The sequence below is a fragment of the Manacus candei genome, unplaced genomic scaffold (assembly GCF_025592945.1).
Source record: "Manacus candei isolate 608988 ecotype Guabito, Panama unplaced genomic scaffold, ASM2559294v1 h1tg000135l, whole genome shotgun sequence".
NCBI classification, from domain to species: Eukaryota; Metazoa; Chordata; class Aves; order Passeriformes; family Pipridae; genus Manacus; species Manacus candei.
In genome coordinates, this window is record NW_026138183.1 from 1,302,267 (window position 1) to 1,318,291 (window position 16,025).

Consider the following 16,025-nt stretch of genomic DNA (forward strand, 5'->3'; position numbering starts at 1 on the left):
TGAGAAAAGCAAGTAGAAAAGTTTAAGTTTTCTGATCCATCCGAGGATCACAGGCTGAATCCAGCCCCCCAAAAATTATTGTGGGTTAATGGAATGGGCTCCATTTAGTGACTTCAGTAATGAGGATGAAAAATTGCCCAGAAGGAGAAAGAACTGGAAACAATTTTTTTTTAGCAATGTAAGTCACATTCATTATTATTGAAAAATAAGAAAAAAACATTTATTTGCAGTACATCATTATTGAAATATAACAAGAAAGAGTCTATATGTAATGTTAAACTAAAAAAAAGAAGTTCCTTCACATTATTTATAAGTTATTTTAGAATTTAAAATTATAATTAATTATATTTCTTAGATTTGGGAAAACAGAATCCTATGGAAAAACTGCACTTCAATAACAAAACAGCACCTCATGCTGAAATTAAAAATGCATCCATATTACAAGTATATTGCATTAAAAAACTATTCACATGAGAAAGAGACTGAGAAATCAGGCCTGTATTTTGAAATACTTCAAAGGAAATACAGTCAGCCAATAATTTTTTTTTTAATATGCAGTCTGTGAAATACAGCAAATCCATCTACCTACACTTAGTACACCCTAAATTGAAATCTAAAATTATTTTCCATATATATTTCACTGCATGTGTGTATAACGTATTCTATGTGCTATATATCTCATAAAGGGGTGTATTTGTCTCTATAAATATGTGCATATGAGTACATATGAGTATTATATTACTCATAATAAACAAAGAAGAAACAGAAAAGGTTTTCTTAAAAAGAATAGGTAATATGAAGCATTTGTAACTGCAGAAAGTATATAGGAGTACAACATAAGATACTGATTATGGTAGAGTGAAAATTTTACTATAATTCATTTTAAAACAGTTTTTTATTTTTTATTGTAATATGAGACGAGACAACCTGCTTTCTCAATAAGAAAGTGTATCCTATTCATAGCAAAAATCTAAGTCTTAGGTATTGACTGATGCCAACACCTTTCTGGTTGGATTCAGAGTGATTTTTTTTGTTTATAAAATCTCAACAGGTTGAAGGTATTTATAACTCATCACTCACCATGTTCAAGTTTCAAACTTGGGTTCCTAGTTTTGACAGTGTGATTAAAAGAGATCTGTTGATGTGTCTCAATTTTCATTGTATGGCCTCACCACTTTAGCACCTGATGATGCCCCTTTTAACCTATTAACTCTCACAACAGCCTGTAACTTAACCAGCGTAATTTTCACAATTTTCTAGATTTCCTAAAGTCACAGGAAATGATACTTACTGAATCCCAACCCAGCTTTCTATTTAATTGTGATTCTTTTAATTATGTAATTGAAGTTGCTGACAATTGTTACCCATCTGACAGGGAAATAATGAAACAACTTTTAAATAATTCAGACTACAGAAGAAATATAGGAAGATGTTGAATGAAGATTAGTCAATAGTCTAAGAATAATAGTCACACACATTCTTGTAAAAAATAACTATCAGTATATCAATGTAAACAACGCTATTACTCTACCAATTGTGGAAAGCAATGTCTTTCACCAGGAATGATATTTCACATCAGGTGGAATATTCTTCTGTTACCATCTCAGGGGGAGAAATGCAGATTATTGCTTCATAAATATAACTTTGCAAAACAAATGTTAACCTACCCAGTTTGCCTTAGCTCAAATTTCATCATGACGTATAAAATCTAGAACACGATCTTTTATCGAGAAGCAAAGGAATCTAAAGTATTTGCAATATAATAAAGATACAGGTCAAATGCTAGCACACAGGTTAAACATTAGGGCTGCATTTTCAGATACATCTAGGCTGAAACCAGTCCTTTGGTCACTGTAGATATCCGGAGACTCACCACTTAGTAAGGAGTTCCCATTTATATTTCCCAGATCACTGGGAAATATAAAACTTAGTTTTGAGCAGTCAGTGCTACATTTCGTCTCCTTACACAGGAGTACATGCTTGAATGTAATATGATTGACACATGACATATAAAAATCTAACTCTGTGAAACTCAGCCTATTTACTTTCCCAATTTTTCTATTGTATTAAAAAAATTAAAATTGAGGACCTCCTTACTTTGCTACTTAATCATTTGGTGATTGATCACTAAGCAAACTAAGGTTTTTTGTCCTTTCTTCTCAACTGTATCTTCTTTCCTCTAATTTTCTAATTTCACTCTCCCATCCCAAACACAACAGTTTTATCTGCAAGGAACAAGCCTCCTTTGGGAGCATCATGAAACAGTCACTAAACTGTTCCACTTCATTTTGGTTTGACTTATTTCACTCAGCTTCGATCAATATCCCTCCTTCTAACTTTCAAAAGCTGTCTGAAAAATATTTGTTTCATATGGCATAACTCATTCTTCCTTAAGTGATTAGTGGAAGGCTAAAAATGTACTCAAATCAGGGTAGATGTCTATCAGAAATAGTCAAGGTTTGTTCATCTATATAGATATACAAAAATCAGTCAAATGCACAAATGGAATCCATTGATCTACTTACAGGCAAATATAAAATAATCAATCTGCACAACAGACTACCATTTTAACATGAAAATACAGATTATTCAGCAGTAGCATAATTTACAGACAAGTAATGACTTGATTAGTAATGACTTATTTTTTTTAACATCAAAAGAGACCTACTTGTATCTACGTCAACCTTTCATTATATAGTTGCCTTCTTGGGATACCATAACCATTAAAAGTTATTTATTTGATACACAAAGTCTTCATTTTATATTATTCCTCTTTCTTCACCAAATGTACACACATGCATACACAGATGCACTCAATCTCTCCAAATTATGTTACTATTTTTGCATTACATGGAACAGCTTTGTAAATCTTCATGTTTCAAATAAGTCTGCATGTAATCAGATACATAAATCCTAACAAAATTCACTGAGTATCTCCCATATCTCATTAATATCAAAGGCCAAAGAATTCTGGTCAAAAAGTGTGTCCAACATGGAACAAATAATTTAAAAGTCAAGAGAGAGAACAAAGGTGACTGTGTTATTTCTACATCAGTACACTAATATGAATTTTTTTTCATTCCATCGTTTTTCAGTCATTCCATCATTTTCTATATTTAATCTTGTTCTATAATGTCATTTTAGGCAATGATTATTCATGTCTCTGCAAATGTCATATTCCAACAGTAAAGCCTAGATTCTCATCCCTAAAGTACATTAGTGATTAGGCAATGCTTTTCTCTCCTCACCTATACTCAGCTGACCAAGTGTAGCTATTTTTCAGAAACACATTTTGTCATACCAGATTTCTGTCATCTTAAAATGGATTATTTTATCCAGAGCTACATTTTAAAAGCAGCCTGAGCAGGAAGCAGTGGCAGAATGCATGGAGAAAAGCAGGACATTCTGTAGGAAGCTCCTGGTATCCATGCTCTGGGATGCAAACTGGTTAGATGCAGACTTTGCTGCAGGTATCAAATATATGTCACCCACCTTTATTTTTGGTGTTTCTATTTATACTCTGGAAAAAAATACCTCCTTTCCTTTCAAAACATATGTCATTTTGGCCAGCAATGGCCAGGACATCTCTCGATGAATTATCTGCTTCAGATGAATACTCAGCATCTCTTAAGAAACTTCAAATGATGCTCAAAAGCAACTCTATCCTTGCAAAGAAGGATAAACTTCCCTTCTCCTTGCAAGGAGAAACTTCCCTACTTGCTTGGAAATTGTCAATCCCTCAGCCTAAAATGACTATCACTAAGAACATTTTCTTGAAAAGAAATAAAGAATATGAAGTGGAGAATCCAATTATTGTGGGGAAGGGTTCCCACAGAGCAGTGTGGCCAAAAGGAGCCCTCCCCAAGTTAGAATGTAAATACAGTGGAAGATCCTGAGCTAGAGAGTAAAATTTTAGTACAGTGGTGTGGTGGGTTGACCTTGGCTGTATGCCGAGTGCCCACCCAGCAGCTCTATCACTCCCCTTCCCAGCGGGACAGGGGAGAGAGTAAGATGAAAACAATCCATGGGTACAGATAAGGCAGTTTACTAAAGTAAAAGCAAAGCAGAAGCTTGCGAGTGCAAAAGCAAAGCGAAAGATAGCAGGGTTTATTCTCTACTTCCAATGAGCTGAGATGGTCGGCCACTTCCAAGGAGCAAGGCTTCAGCATGCGTGACGGTTCCTCAGCAGGCAACCATTAGACAATGAATGCTCCCCTTCCCGCTCCTTGCCTCAGCTTTTATATCTGAGCTGACATCACAGGGTATGGAATATCCCGTTGGTCAGTTTGGGTCAGCTGGGCCTACCTGTGTCCTTTCTCAGAATCCTGCCTTCGATTGAGGAAGCAATGTTACAGTGCTGATGCTTTTGTCAGCAGCAGCCAAAACAGCGGTGTGTTATCAACACCCTTCTAACTACCAATGCAAAGCACAGCACTGTGAGGGCTACTATGGGGAAATGAATTCCAGCTCAACCAGACCCAATACAAGCGGGTGACTTCATACTAAAAAGAAATGCTTTGTCTAAGCAGCCCAGAACATTCATAATGCCTTATCATTTGTGAACTCCCACATGAAGAGATAGCACATAAGTTATCCTTACAGAAGTCTTTCTCGTAATATTTGTAACATCCCTTAAATAGTCCTCACCATTTTTTCACACAACCAGTATCTAAATTCTGAATTGGATACCAGACTGGTATGGATATAAAATGATCTATTCCTCTGCGATTCAGTTGATCTGGATGTTACAATGCCTTGGAGAAGTCCATGGAAAGCAGTTGATGAAAAGATCTTCATCAACCATTAAGCCTTTCCTCAAAACTCTTAATTAAATTGTCCCATTTTATTCCTATTTGGGTAAAAGCACGATTTACCTGATTTTGACATGAAAGAATGACATTTGCTCTTCTTTACCAAGTACATTACTTTCCACTTGTTTGCCATTTGTGCATCGTGTCATTAGACTGGATCATTAGGTAGAAAAACCACTAAAGTAAAAAGAAAGCAAAACAAAATAAAATTTTCAGTTTCAATGTAGTTATGTTAAGGTTAGTCAAGACAGTGTTTCCCAAACATAATCATGCTCCCAAGCCTGGAAGACCCTACTTTTTGAGGGTAGGTGGAGAATAAAGAGATGGTTAGAAGTTTCAGTAAGTTTCAGCCTGTCTTGCATCTAACAGAAGCATACAAAAATATATATATGTCCAAGAACACACAACCTTATAAATGAGCATACTGAAATTCACACCTCAATTTTTACTTCAGTTTGGATCAAGGTTGAATTTAAAGCAGCAACTTAATGTAGTTTTGCATTTGGCCTGAAGTAACTATTCTCTGCTGTGCAATATATAGATACCTCTATAGATTGACTTTCCTTTAGAGACCTTGAATTCAGAATCTCTGTCAAGATTTACAAAGAGGGTTGACAAAACAAACCAAAAGAAAAATGGTAATCCAGTTTGTTCATCTCTGAGGGGAAGAACTATGCTTCTGGAAAGAACCTTAACACCTTTTATCTAGCCATATGCAGCAAACAAACAGTCTAAGTGCACAGGTGCTAATATATTAGATGCCAAAGGAGCTATATGTTATCATTTCTGGTGTGAAAGATTCACTGATGATCACAGGAAAACTAATAATACTATATACCTTGATGCCATGAATTGGCACTGGGATATCAGCATCCACAAACAGAATCTTTTGAGGAATAAAGTAGTTCCCTTGATTCTACAAGTGTCTGGAGAAAAAAAAAGGACAGGCAGGAAATGGACATTTCACCACATGAAAACTGAATAGCTTACTGAGATCAGTAAGCTGCACAAGCAACTGCTGAGAAAAGAAAAGGGGACCAGTATTTCTGTGTGATGCATTCTTCATCTTTCTCTTTGTTGTGGAATTATGCTACATTGCATCCCGTTTGGCTGAGAGAAGTCATACAGGAGAGGGAGCAGCATAGGTGAGTCCGTTGGACTTGTAGCACAGCTTCCAGTAGACAGGGAAGGACATTCAAATTAAGATTATTCTCATCAGCCACATGTAGACAAGAAGAAAATTCCCATGCCTCTTGGTGTTTTTTCTCTTAGAATATATGATGCAATTGAGAATTTCTCAGCGTTACTTCTTTCCCCATATCATTGATTTTCTAAGGGTGACAGTCATACTGCACTCAAGACAATATTTTAAACCTTACTGGTTTTGCTAAAGCCATAAGGGTAACTAAGAGCATGTTAACACAGATGGTTGCAGACAGACCTAACATCTGCTCTGTGCTTTTAAGTATCAGAACTACGAAAGAGGCCACATTTTAGCAGTTAGTGTGACAGAATAGATAAGTGCACTAACATAACTTCTAGACTGGAGGTGAGTCCTGTCCATCCAGATTAGATCAGAAATGAAAAATAAAAAAAAAGGATCTTTCTGTGCTTTTACAGAGAAGATATATGCCAAGACAGAAAAATACCTCTATTTAAAACTATCTTTATTTACCCCTTTTTCAATTTCCAAATTCTAACTAAAGCAAAAAAATGCTCTATTTACTCACAAAAAATGACTTTGCAACCAAATATGTTTACTGATAACTGCAAGTGAACTAGTCTTTTCTTTCCATCATAGTAAAAGACACTAAGGATCAAATATTCCTACCTAGCCTTGATAGGCTATTGAGCTGAAAGACGTATAGAGACCAGTGTGTCCTACTAGCCAAAGACATGGAGTTCATGGGACATTCATATGCCAGAAACGATGTTTTTATCTGAATAAGATAAAAAGATAATATTTGGAAGACAACTCTGGAAAGTTAGATAGCTCTGGAAAACTGTTAGAGGTTAGTTTGAGGAAAAGGGGAGGAATAAGAGGGTCTAAAACAGATTGCAACATTAGATGCATTCTATTCACAAGCAAAAGAAAAACATTTCTGCATGAGGTGTTACACTTCAAAATATAATCAATGCATGATGTAGGAAGAGACATAAAGTTTGTCCTTTCAAAGACTTCAATTTATGCAGTCCCCTAATGTTTACAAAGTTGCACACACATGTTTATATAATCTCTCTGCATAGCTACCACTTGGCAGCTATTCTGGACACACAAATGCAAAGTGAATCCTTCATTTTGCCATCTCTCCCCTCCAAGATTCTGGTGAATGAATTTCCTCTAGGCCTGGTGCTGTTGCTTTACTGCTCTGATCCATTGCTTCAGTTTGATCTCCTTCCTCTCCTCCCCTTCCACCTGAGGAATAAAACAAAAGCTTTGGAGCAAAGCTGCCCAGTGGCAAAAGTTTCAGGCAAGGAAGTTGGAGGGAAGATATCGATTAGTATCAAACCACTTTCAAAGTAATGGAAGGAGAGGTAAAGGAGAGTTTCATTCTCTTCTAGTAAAAGTTGTATTGATTCAATTCTGTCCTTATAGCTGAAACAGCTTGCTGGCTCCCGTGAAGCCAGCTTTCTTTCCATTCTGGTCTCTTGTCCTGCTTATTGGAAAGTGGAGAATGGATGAAGCAGAATAACATAGTCCCTAGTCAGGGACACAGGATAAGATCAGGTTCCTCTCTGTCCCGGCAGTTACTGAACACTGTAATAAAACTAAGCAGATTGACTGGATTCTCCTGTTTTCTCATGGAATCATGGGGGCAAGTCAAGCTCTTCATCATAACTTCCTTGCTATGTAATGTAAAGGCAGGCAGTCGTCCATCATACCACAGTAGTGCATCATTACGACCTCACTAAAATCAGTGGAGTTATAACAAGTTAGCAATTAAGGATTTTTCCTTTAGGTGTTTTATCTGTGGTTCATTGGCAAACATCAGGCATGCTGCCCTTTCTTTCAGTGATATTCACAATATAAGTCCCTAACTATGGGAATATATTTGTTTCAGCATATGGCCCATGATGTGCCTCCATGTGGTAGACGGGGAAGACTCATTACTCATTTTGGTTTCTGGATCAACACTGACAGTTCAAATGTGGTCTTTGGATATAAACAGAAAAGCTTTTCTTGCATTCAGCAGGTGAACAACAAACTATTAATTTTTTGACTTAGAACACTCTATAAAATATTCCTTAATTATTTGGGCAGAATTCTTGTTTAATGGTAATGGCAGTACCCCAACACAGAAGAGTTGAATAGCATAGATCAGCTTCAGGGAAACTGGAAATCCCCTGAGTCACTGGAGTTATTTACACTGCAGTTACAAATATATCAACTGTACCTGATAATGTTTAATCTTTTTACATCTAGGTACTATTGAGTGAAATTATTATATTATCATGTGAGGACCTGCCATGACACTGTTGAGTGTTATACTTCAATTGATATATCATCTTGAACATACTATTCATATTAAAATCAGATTAATTTGTACCAGGGAGATTTTTTTGTAAAAGGGCAATTTAATATAGTTGACATCACATGAAACCATTTCCCACAAACTTAATGACAATACCATTCTATGAGAAATCAAGAAAGGGATCTAACTCTACATATGCTAAAAAAGCAATATTGCATTTAATATTTTTTTCCTATCTGTTATCATATGTAATAAATTTGAAGCGAACCCATAACTATGACAATTTTTTTAGATGTCACAAATGCTATACATTCAGAGCATTAAAAAACCCAAAGGTGAGCAATGCCGAGGGGTAAATTAACCATTGTTTAGAACTGAAAAAGTAATTCCATAACCAATGCATTATATAGTAACAAAGCAAATATTATAGATTCTTACCACATACACTTTGAAGGATGATATATTTCAATAGTTCAGTAAGTATATAAGTGCTGTCTTAAAGATTTCAAATTCTTTCAGCTCTCTGAACAATTTTATGAGGAGATGATGTGAATCTACATCCATCAAAGATCCTATTGCATAATGAAAAGTTAATGTTTCAGAAAACTGGAGTGGTCTCCTTGGCTGTGTGATTATGACTGAAAGCAGTTACACAGCAAAAAGGATTAGTTTGGACTCACATGAGCAAACATACTGACAAAAGCAAGTATTTTTTGAGAAAGGGCTTCAGTGAGTGAATAGTTTTTGTTTACTATAGCAGTCCACACTAGGCATTTTGTGAAAAAGTTGAAAAGTCGACAGCAAAACATCTCAGCAACAATTAATTGAAAGGGCTTATTTCTACCAAATGTGAAAACCCCCTCGCTTTGTATAGACAAAAAAATCCTAATAAATTAATGTGAAGCTCTCTTTGCAAGTAGATGAAATGATATGACCCGTATGGTAGAGAATAGAAAATTCTGAGCAAACAAATGAGAATTTTTAAAACATATATGCATTATATATATTTTAAATACCCACGTTTAGTGTTGGCATCTATGCCTTTTTTTTGAAAGGTGTAGAGCAGGCTTGATCCTAAAGATCATTCTGTAGGAATAGCGTATTGCATGAAACAGATTTTTAAAACACAGATACTGATTGAGAACAAAACTCTAATTGCATCATAAATCAGAAGAGCAAAGCGTTCTGTAAATATGAACTGAACTACCAAGTTCAGTATCAGAGAGCAGCTTTCAAAGGCAACTGACAGGTGTTATGTTCACTATTTTCAATTTTTCTAATAAACATCCACTCACAGACAATTGTAAATTCATTGTAAAATATAAATCTTATGCGAGTATCTACTTCTGTTTTCAATAACAAAATAAAACCAGCAGAAACAAACTAGGATTTTTAGTCTGTTATTTTCACTTTTTTCATTTCACAGCTTTCTTTTATAGCTGATGCTCTATTTTAGCATATCAGACACCACACCTACAAACAGCACAAACTGTGAGTGACCACTTTACCTTCTGAAAAATCAATCAGTCCCAGCAAATGAAGCAGCTTCAGAGATGCAAATATAATCACAACAATACCCACTGTTTGCAGTCCCTCGGACTCCCACTCGAGAGTCAACATTCTTCCAACAGGCAAATCATTCCAGTCTTCACACCGGTTTGCAATCAGAGGGAAATTGGAAGATTTTACCAAGAGTTTGCTTTGAAGAAAGTTGCAGGGGTGTAAAGCAGCACTATACTGAGCTGTGGCGATTCACCAGCCACTGTAGCTGAGACAAAGTATTAGATAAAGCCCTGCATCTCATGCTTCTCTAAGCTTTTGATTTCATCAGTAGCGAGTCCTCTTAGAAGGCTGAGGTGGACCACGAACCCCTGGGTATGATATTGTATCCGTCAAGCAGTGTTACTTAGAGCTGCTGGAGGAACATCTGTGTCGGAGCAGGAGACTTGGCTGTGTCAGTGCCAAGAAGAAACGCGCTCTGGAAACTTGCACTAGGGAGCACACTGCTATCAGCACTGCACTCCACTGCTTCCAGACCCAGGCTTTGTGATTCTCCCCAGCTTCTCTTGGCACAGTTTTTGTTAAGTTTGAGAAATGACAGCTTGCTAAAGACACACATCTGTGTGCTAAATGCTGCATATCAGAAAACTACTACTCTCTGTGTTAGATAGAATAATGTTCAGAGAAACATTGTCCCTTCCTCTTCTTAAGCATCACCAGAATCTAATTAGATTCTATTCTCACTGAAAGTGAGAATAGAAATTAAAGAAATACACATCAGCATCATCAGTGCCTCCAGCTAGCAAAATACAGTGCTGTCAGGGAGACATGCACTGCTCAAGCCCCTGGTCTGTAACCAGGAAGAATGTATTCTTTATTGATTGAGAAACAAAGGAGTGCTTTTGTGCCTCAGGACGTGAACTTAGAAGTGCTGAACCCCAAACTCTGATACACATGAATGGGTATTAGGCATTTTGCACAGCTCCTGAGAAGATCTTGCCCAGGTTATGCATCAGGGGAAAAAGAATCCCAGTTGATTTATTGGACAGTCTGTATAAAACTAATTGTCCTGTGTTTATTAATGTGATTACCAAGATGATACCCAGTGTGAAGAATAGGTTTTGAAGAATATTTATGCAGCATATGCATAAATAAGGTTATACCTAAATGCTTGTTCTTGTTTCCGATTCTAATAATTCAAATAAATCCTAATAAAACCTGTCAACTTGGTATACAAGGCAATAGAATAAAGTGAAGGGAAGTCTCAGAAAAAAAGTACTTTTAGGCACCCTTATTTCTAAAGACATATGTTATAACTCTAAAAATAATCTCATAAATGATGTCTGGTATCAACCACTTATCTTAGGTTGCTAAATCCCTTGCATTAGAAAAAAAATTTACTAACTGTTGAGAAGCTCAGATACTTTTAATTTTGTTCAGAAAGTCATTAGAATTTCAAATTATCATAAACCAAATTGTAACATTGACAATCTATTATTTATGGCCTACCAGGTAGAGAAAGAAAAATGTAATCTACAATTTACTATAAGCTTCTTTTGTTTTTCTTTGAAGGCTGTCTGCACTGAATTACATTAACTAACTAGACCCATAGATTTTTCCATATAGGCAGGAATACAGAATCTCCATATTTTTATTCATTCAAAAAATCACATGTGTACTTCAGTTATTTTAGGTTATATCTGTCCAATATGTAAGAAAGAATATTCTTTGATTTTACTCTTTTGGGTATTTAGTAGTAGAACGTCATGAGTTTTGTATTATTTACTTACACTCTCAATCTGAATGTCAGTTCGTTTCCTATTAATCTGTAAAGCTAAAACAATGTTCAAGAGGAAAGCACAGTAAAAAATCAAACCAAATACACTATCCCAAATTTGCACTTTCCAAATATGTCATTACCTTCGCCACATATTCTACATTAACTATCCAATAAATTTTCCTGTTAAGTTCTATTCATTTTAAAAGTAAATTTTTGTTTCCTCTTTACAGTTTCTAGCCATTCCATTCTACTTTTAAGGCTCTTACATGTTCATCTTAACTCATTCTCATGTCTGACTTCTATTTTTTTTCCTTGAGTTTATTCCTATTCACTTTTTATTTTTTCTCAACTTTGTGTTCTTTTTATCAAATGATGGATGTTTACAATACTTCCAGGCTTAACGTGATCCCAGGATGGGACCTTTGACCCATATTGTTTTACAGGCATTACAGAAACAATAATCCTAATATAACACAAAAAATCATGCTATAAAGGTGAAAGAGGCCCTACTTATTGTTAATAAATGGTATCAGGGAAACTATTAAAATGGAGAAATCTATCAGTCTACATTTTCCCTTAATGCAGCACATTCAGGCTACCTTGCATTTTTGAGTTGCCTACTTTTGGAGCAGAGGTCCTTCTACTCCACCTCTGAATGTGCCAACCCAGTCACAGAAAGCCACTCAGCAAGAAGTGGTCTCAGCCACAGCCAGGGTTTTGTTTTCTGCTTTCACGCAAGAAGACCTGGATCTCTTAAAAAAAATAAAAGAGACAGAGATTATGAACTTGATGAGTTTTAAGGGCCAAGTGTACCTGGACACCAAATGAGTTATGGAAGAATATTTAAGTTAAAAAATAACATCCATTTCAATTAATGTAACATTACTGACTTAAAAGATTACCTCCTTAAAAAAGAAGTAGACTTTTCCTATTGTTTCTCATGATAGTTCTCCAAGTTAGGGGAACCATACATTGTCAATCTCCAAGCCTTAGCTCTAGAAATTAAAGCAGTAAGGATAAGAAACTATGTGGAAAGGAAAAAGAAATTATATGTGAAATCTTTCCTGCAATACACCATGCAACAGAATAAAACAATGTTACCTCTAGAGTTGAGTTCTTCTGGAAGTGGTTCATTTAAAAAAATTCTACCCCTCAAAACATTTGAAAATTAAATCAATCTCGAACAAGGAGACAACAAAATTCTGTTACATATAGGGCACCTCTTTGTGTTCTGATCCCTTCTTAAATTAATAGGAAGTTGTAATTTCTCTCTCACACTTCATATTTTGTTCAATTATTTAAAAATAAATACTCATGCGATACACCCATGTGGTGTGCCCCTATTGACACAAATTTTAAAAGCTGTTCAAAGGACAAGAGGGCACAGTCTTAAGCTGTGTCAGGGTAGGTTTAGCGTGAATATTAGGAAAAAAATTTTGACAGAGAGAGTAATCAGACATTGGAATGGGCTGCCCAGAGAGGTGGTGGATTCACTGTCCCCAGAGGTTTTTAAGATGAGACTGGATGTGGCACTTAGTGTCATGGTCTAGTAACCATGGCGGTGTTGGATCAAGGGTTGGACTTGATGATTTCAAAGGTCTTTTCCAACATGGTCAATTCTATGATCCTACAAAAGAAGAGGAATTTTTCATCAAAAGGATAGAAAAGGAAAAATTGTCTTTTACACAAAACACTGAAACCAGGGGGTGACAGCTTGTAATATCCAAGCATTGCTCCCTAATTCCAGCTTCCATTTTTGACTTTGCAATGCATTCTGGTGGTGAGTGAGCAATATATTTAAGTTTGCACAAACTTCCTTGTGATTCTTCACTAGGTTGGATGGGGGAAAAAAGAAGTACTAGAAAGTGTTAGGAAGCTATCCTATCTAAGTATAAAATTCCACTGGCCTTGAATTCCTCTCCACAAAGATCTGAAGCAGACAAGGAAGGACAGCCAGTAGGGTAGCCCTGTATATTAGATTGTTTAGAGCTTAATGATGGTGACAATAGGGTTGAGTGTCTATGGGTAAGGATCAGGGAGAAGGCCAAGAAGGGAATCTGTTATAAACCATATAACTAGGATGAAGAAGCAGACAAAATATCCTATAGGCAGCTGAGAGAAGTCTCATGATTACTAGTCCTTGTTCTAAAGGGGGACTTTAATTTACCAAATGTCTTCTGGAAATACAACACAGCAGAGAGTAGACAGTCTAGTAGGTTCCTAGTGTGTGGAAGACAGTTTCCTGACATAGCTGGTGAGGGAGTCAATGAGGGGATATGTCTCACTGGACCTGCTGTGTGTGAACTGGTGGGTAATATGGTGCTTGGATGCCATCTTGGGCACAGCCATCACAAAATGGGAGTTTTCAGTTCTCAGAGAATTTAGGAGGGGGTCAGCAGAATGGCTAGCTTGGACTTCTGGAGGGCAGACACTGGCTTGTTTAGGGGACTGGTTGAGAGAGACCCTTGGGAGGCAGTCCTGAAGAGCAAAGGAGTCCAGGAAAGCTGAGTGTGCTCTAAGGAGGCAGTCTCACAGGAGCAGGCTGTTCCCCATGTGCCAAAAGATGAGTTGGTGGAGAAGAACATCGGCCTGGTTGTGCAGAGAGCTTTGGCTGGAACCCAGGATTTCTATATAAAAACAAGTACAAGGTTTTCTCTCCAAAGTAAATAGACAAGAGGAACCTGTGCTGAAGTGCTGTAGGAGATATATCTTCCCTGGAAGCACAGATGCTAAGTCAGTTCTGAACCAGATAGAGTAGATATGCCTAAATTAGAAGAACAATCCCATTCTGGAGCCCTAACATTCTTCCATAAACAATCCCAAGCAATTACTGGTTGCCCTAAGCATTGTAAATAAAATAATTTATGTGTGGAATGCAAATAATATAAAAAAGACACCTTAAATATGACCGTGTATTAGGTACTATGTAAATATTGGAACTGATTGCTGAATGCTTGTAGAATACCAGCAATTTTCCCTCACTTCTTGAAAGAAGAAAAAAATACTCAGAAATATAAAGCTTAGATATGGGAAATTAAATTTTAATAATTTCAAAGTTGACTAAGAGCAGAGAAGATCTGCCATTTGAAAACAAATAACATTCCACCTAATTTAATACATCAAAAGAAGTAGCAAATGCTTAACACACAAGATGCTAAGAACTGAACAATTAAGGAATAAAACATTGTGAAATCCTAAAAATACCTAAATAATAATTCAATGTTTAGTGTATTAGAGTATAAAATTTCCCTATAATTTTATATGATTACCTAGTTCTTTCAAAATTATCTGATATTATCATACTTTTTATATATCTTGCTAAACTGGTTAAATCACAGTCAAATCTTAGTTTTTGACTACAACCTACCATTGTAATTAGCACAATAAAACTATGTATATTTTCTTTTAATTGCTTTAGTCCTCATAATTTTTATTTACTTTTATTTTAATGCCTACAAGAAGATTTTATTGTCATTTATAAACTCCTAATCTTTTCAATTTCTTCTGACTCTTACAGAGAGCCTACCTGATCCCAAACACATTGAAGCGGTTTATGTCTTTTCACTATATTTTAACATCTGCTTGTAAACAGTATCAGTCTTCTCTAGCTTTTCTCTTTATACTTATAATGATTTTCATTTCTGTGCAGACATTCTGGATTTGCTGTCGTCTAATGTACAGTGGGGCTGATCAAAATGGAACAGTTTTCAAGGCAAGGATGTATGCATTAATTGGCTTGAATTATACTGCTTTCCTAGGTGATGAAATATGCACAGCATTGTAACTAATTTATGCATGAGTGTGTGTGCGTGTATGTATGTGTATGTGTGTCTTAATTGGCTAGCAGTAATAGTTCATTAGATTCTATTTGATATTTTCCCCCAATGTATCTGAAAAGGGAAACTGCAGATGAGTTAGAAATAGAAACAAAATTTGGAAGTATTAATTAGCTGCCCTTCTTTCCGTACTCTCTTCTTCCAGAGGGACATGTCAGTCAGCCAGAAGAGAATGAAACTGTCAAATAAACACAGAAAGGGCACCTATGTACAGGTCAGACAAACTGCTTATCTTCAGCTTCTTGTTTGTGCCAGATCTGAGCTTATTAGGAAAGTTATCTGGTAGATAATGAACTTAATCTCCTATTAGTAAGCCAGTAAGAAATCTGCTTACAGGCAATAATATACAGTTTTCTACAAAGAAAAGTTCTTATCTTTGATCTGCAGAAGAAAACTATGTCCATGGGAAAGCATTTCAAGAACCAGGAGAAGCAATTAATTGACACATATGCTTTCAAGAATTACTGTCAAGGCAAAAGAATTCATATATTTTGAATGCAACACCTCTTGTGTAGGCTGCTACAGCTAATCACAGAACATCATGTAACTTTCATAAAATAATTAGAAAAATGAGGCTAATGTATGGAATCTTAGTGTTCATCTTGTCAGCACTGCAGCTACTGAA

The 16,025-nt window shown here is 36.0% G+C and overlaps 1 protein-coding gene across 2 annotated transcripts in view; it reads right to left on the reverse strand.

The window, feature by feature from the left end:
- KCNIP4 (potassium voltage-gated channel interacting protein 4) overlaps positions 1 to 10,537 on the reverse strand; it is a 101,905-nt gene extending 91,368 nt beyond the window's left edge. The window contains exon 1 of one of the 2 annotated variants that reach the window (XM_051771508.1): positions 9,793 to 10,537. In XM_051771508.1, coding sequence (XP_051627468.1) covers positions 9,793 to 9,904 — 112 coding nt within the window. In that variant the 5' untranslated portion in view covers positions 9,905 to 10,537. The remainder of the gene's footprint in view (positions 1 to 9,792) is intronic. The other variant, XM_051771509.1, reaches the window with a different exon arrangement.
- Positions 10,538 to 16,025: the final 5,488 nt, after the last annotated feature.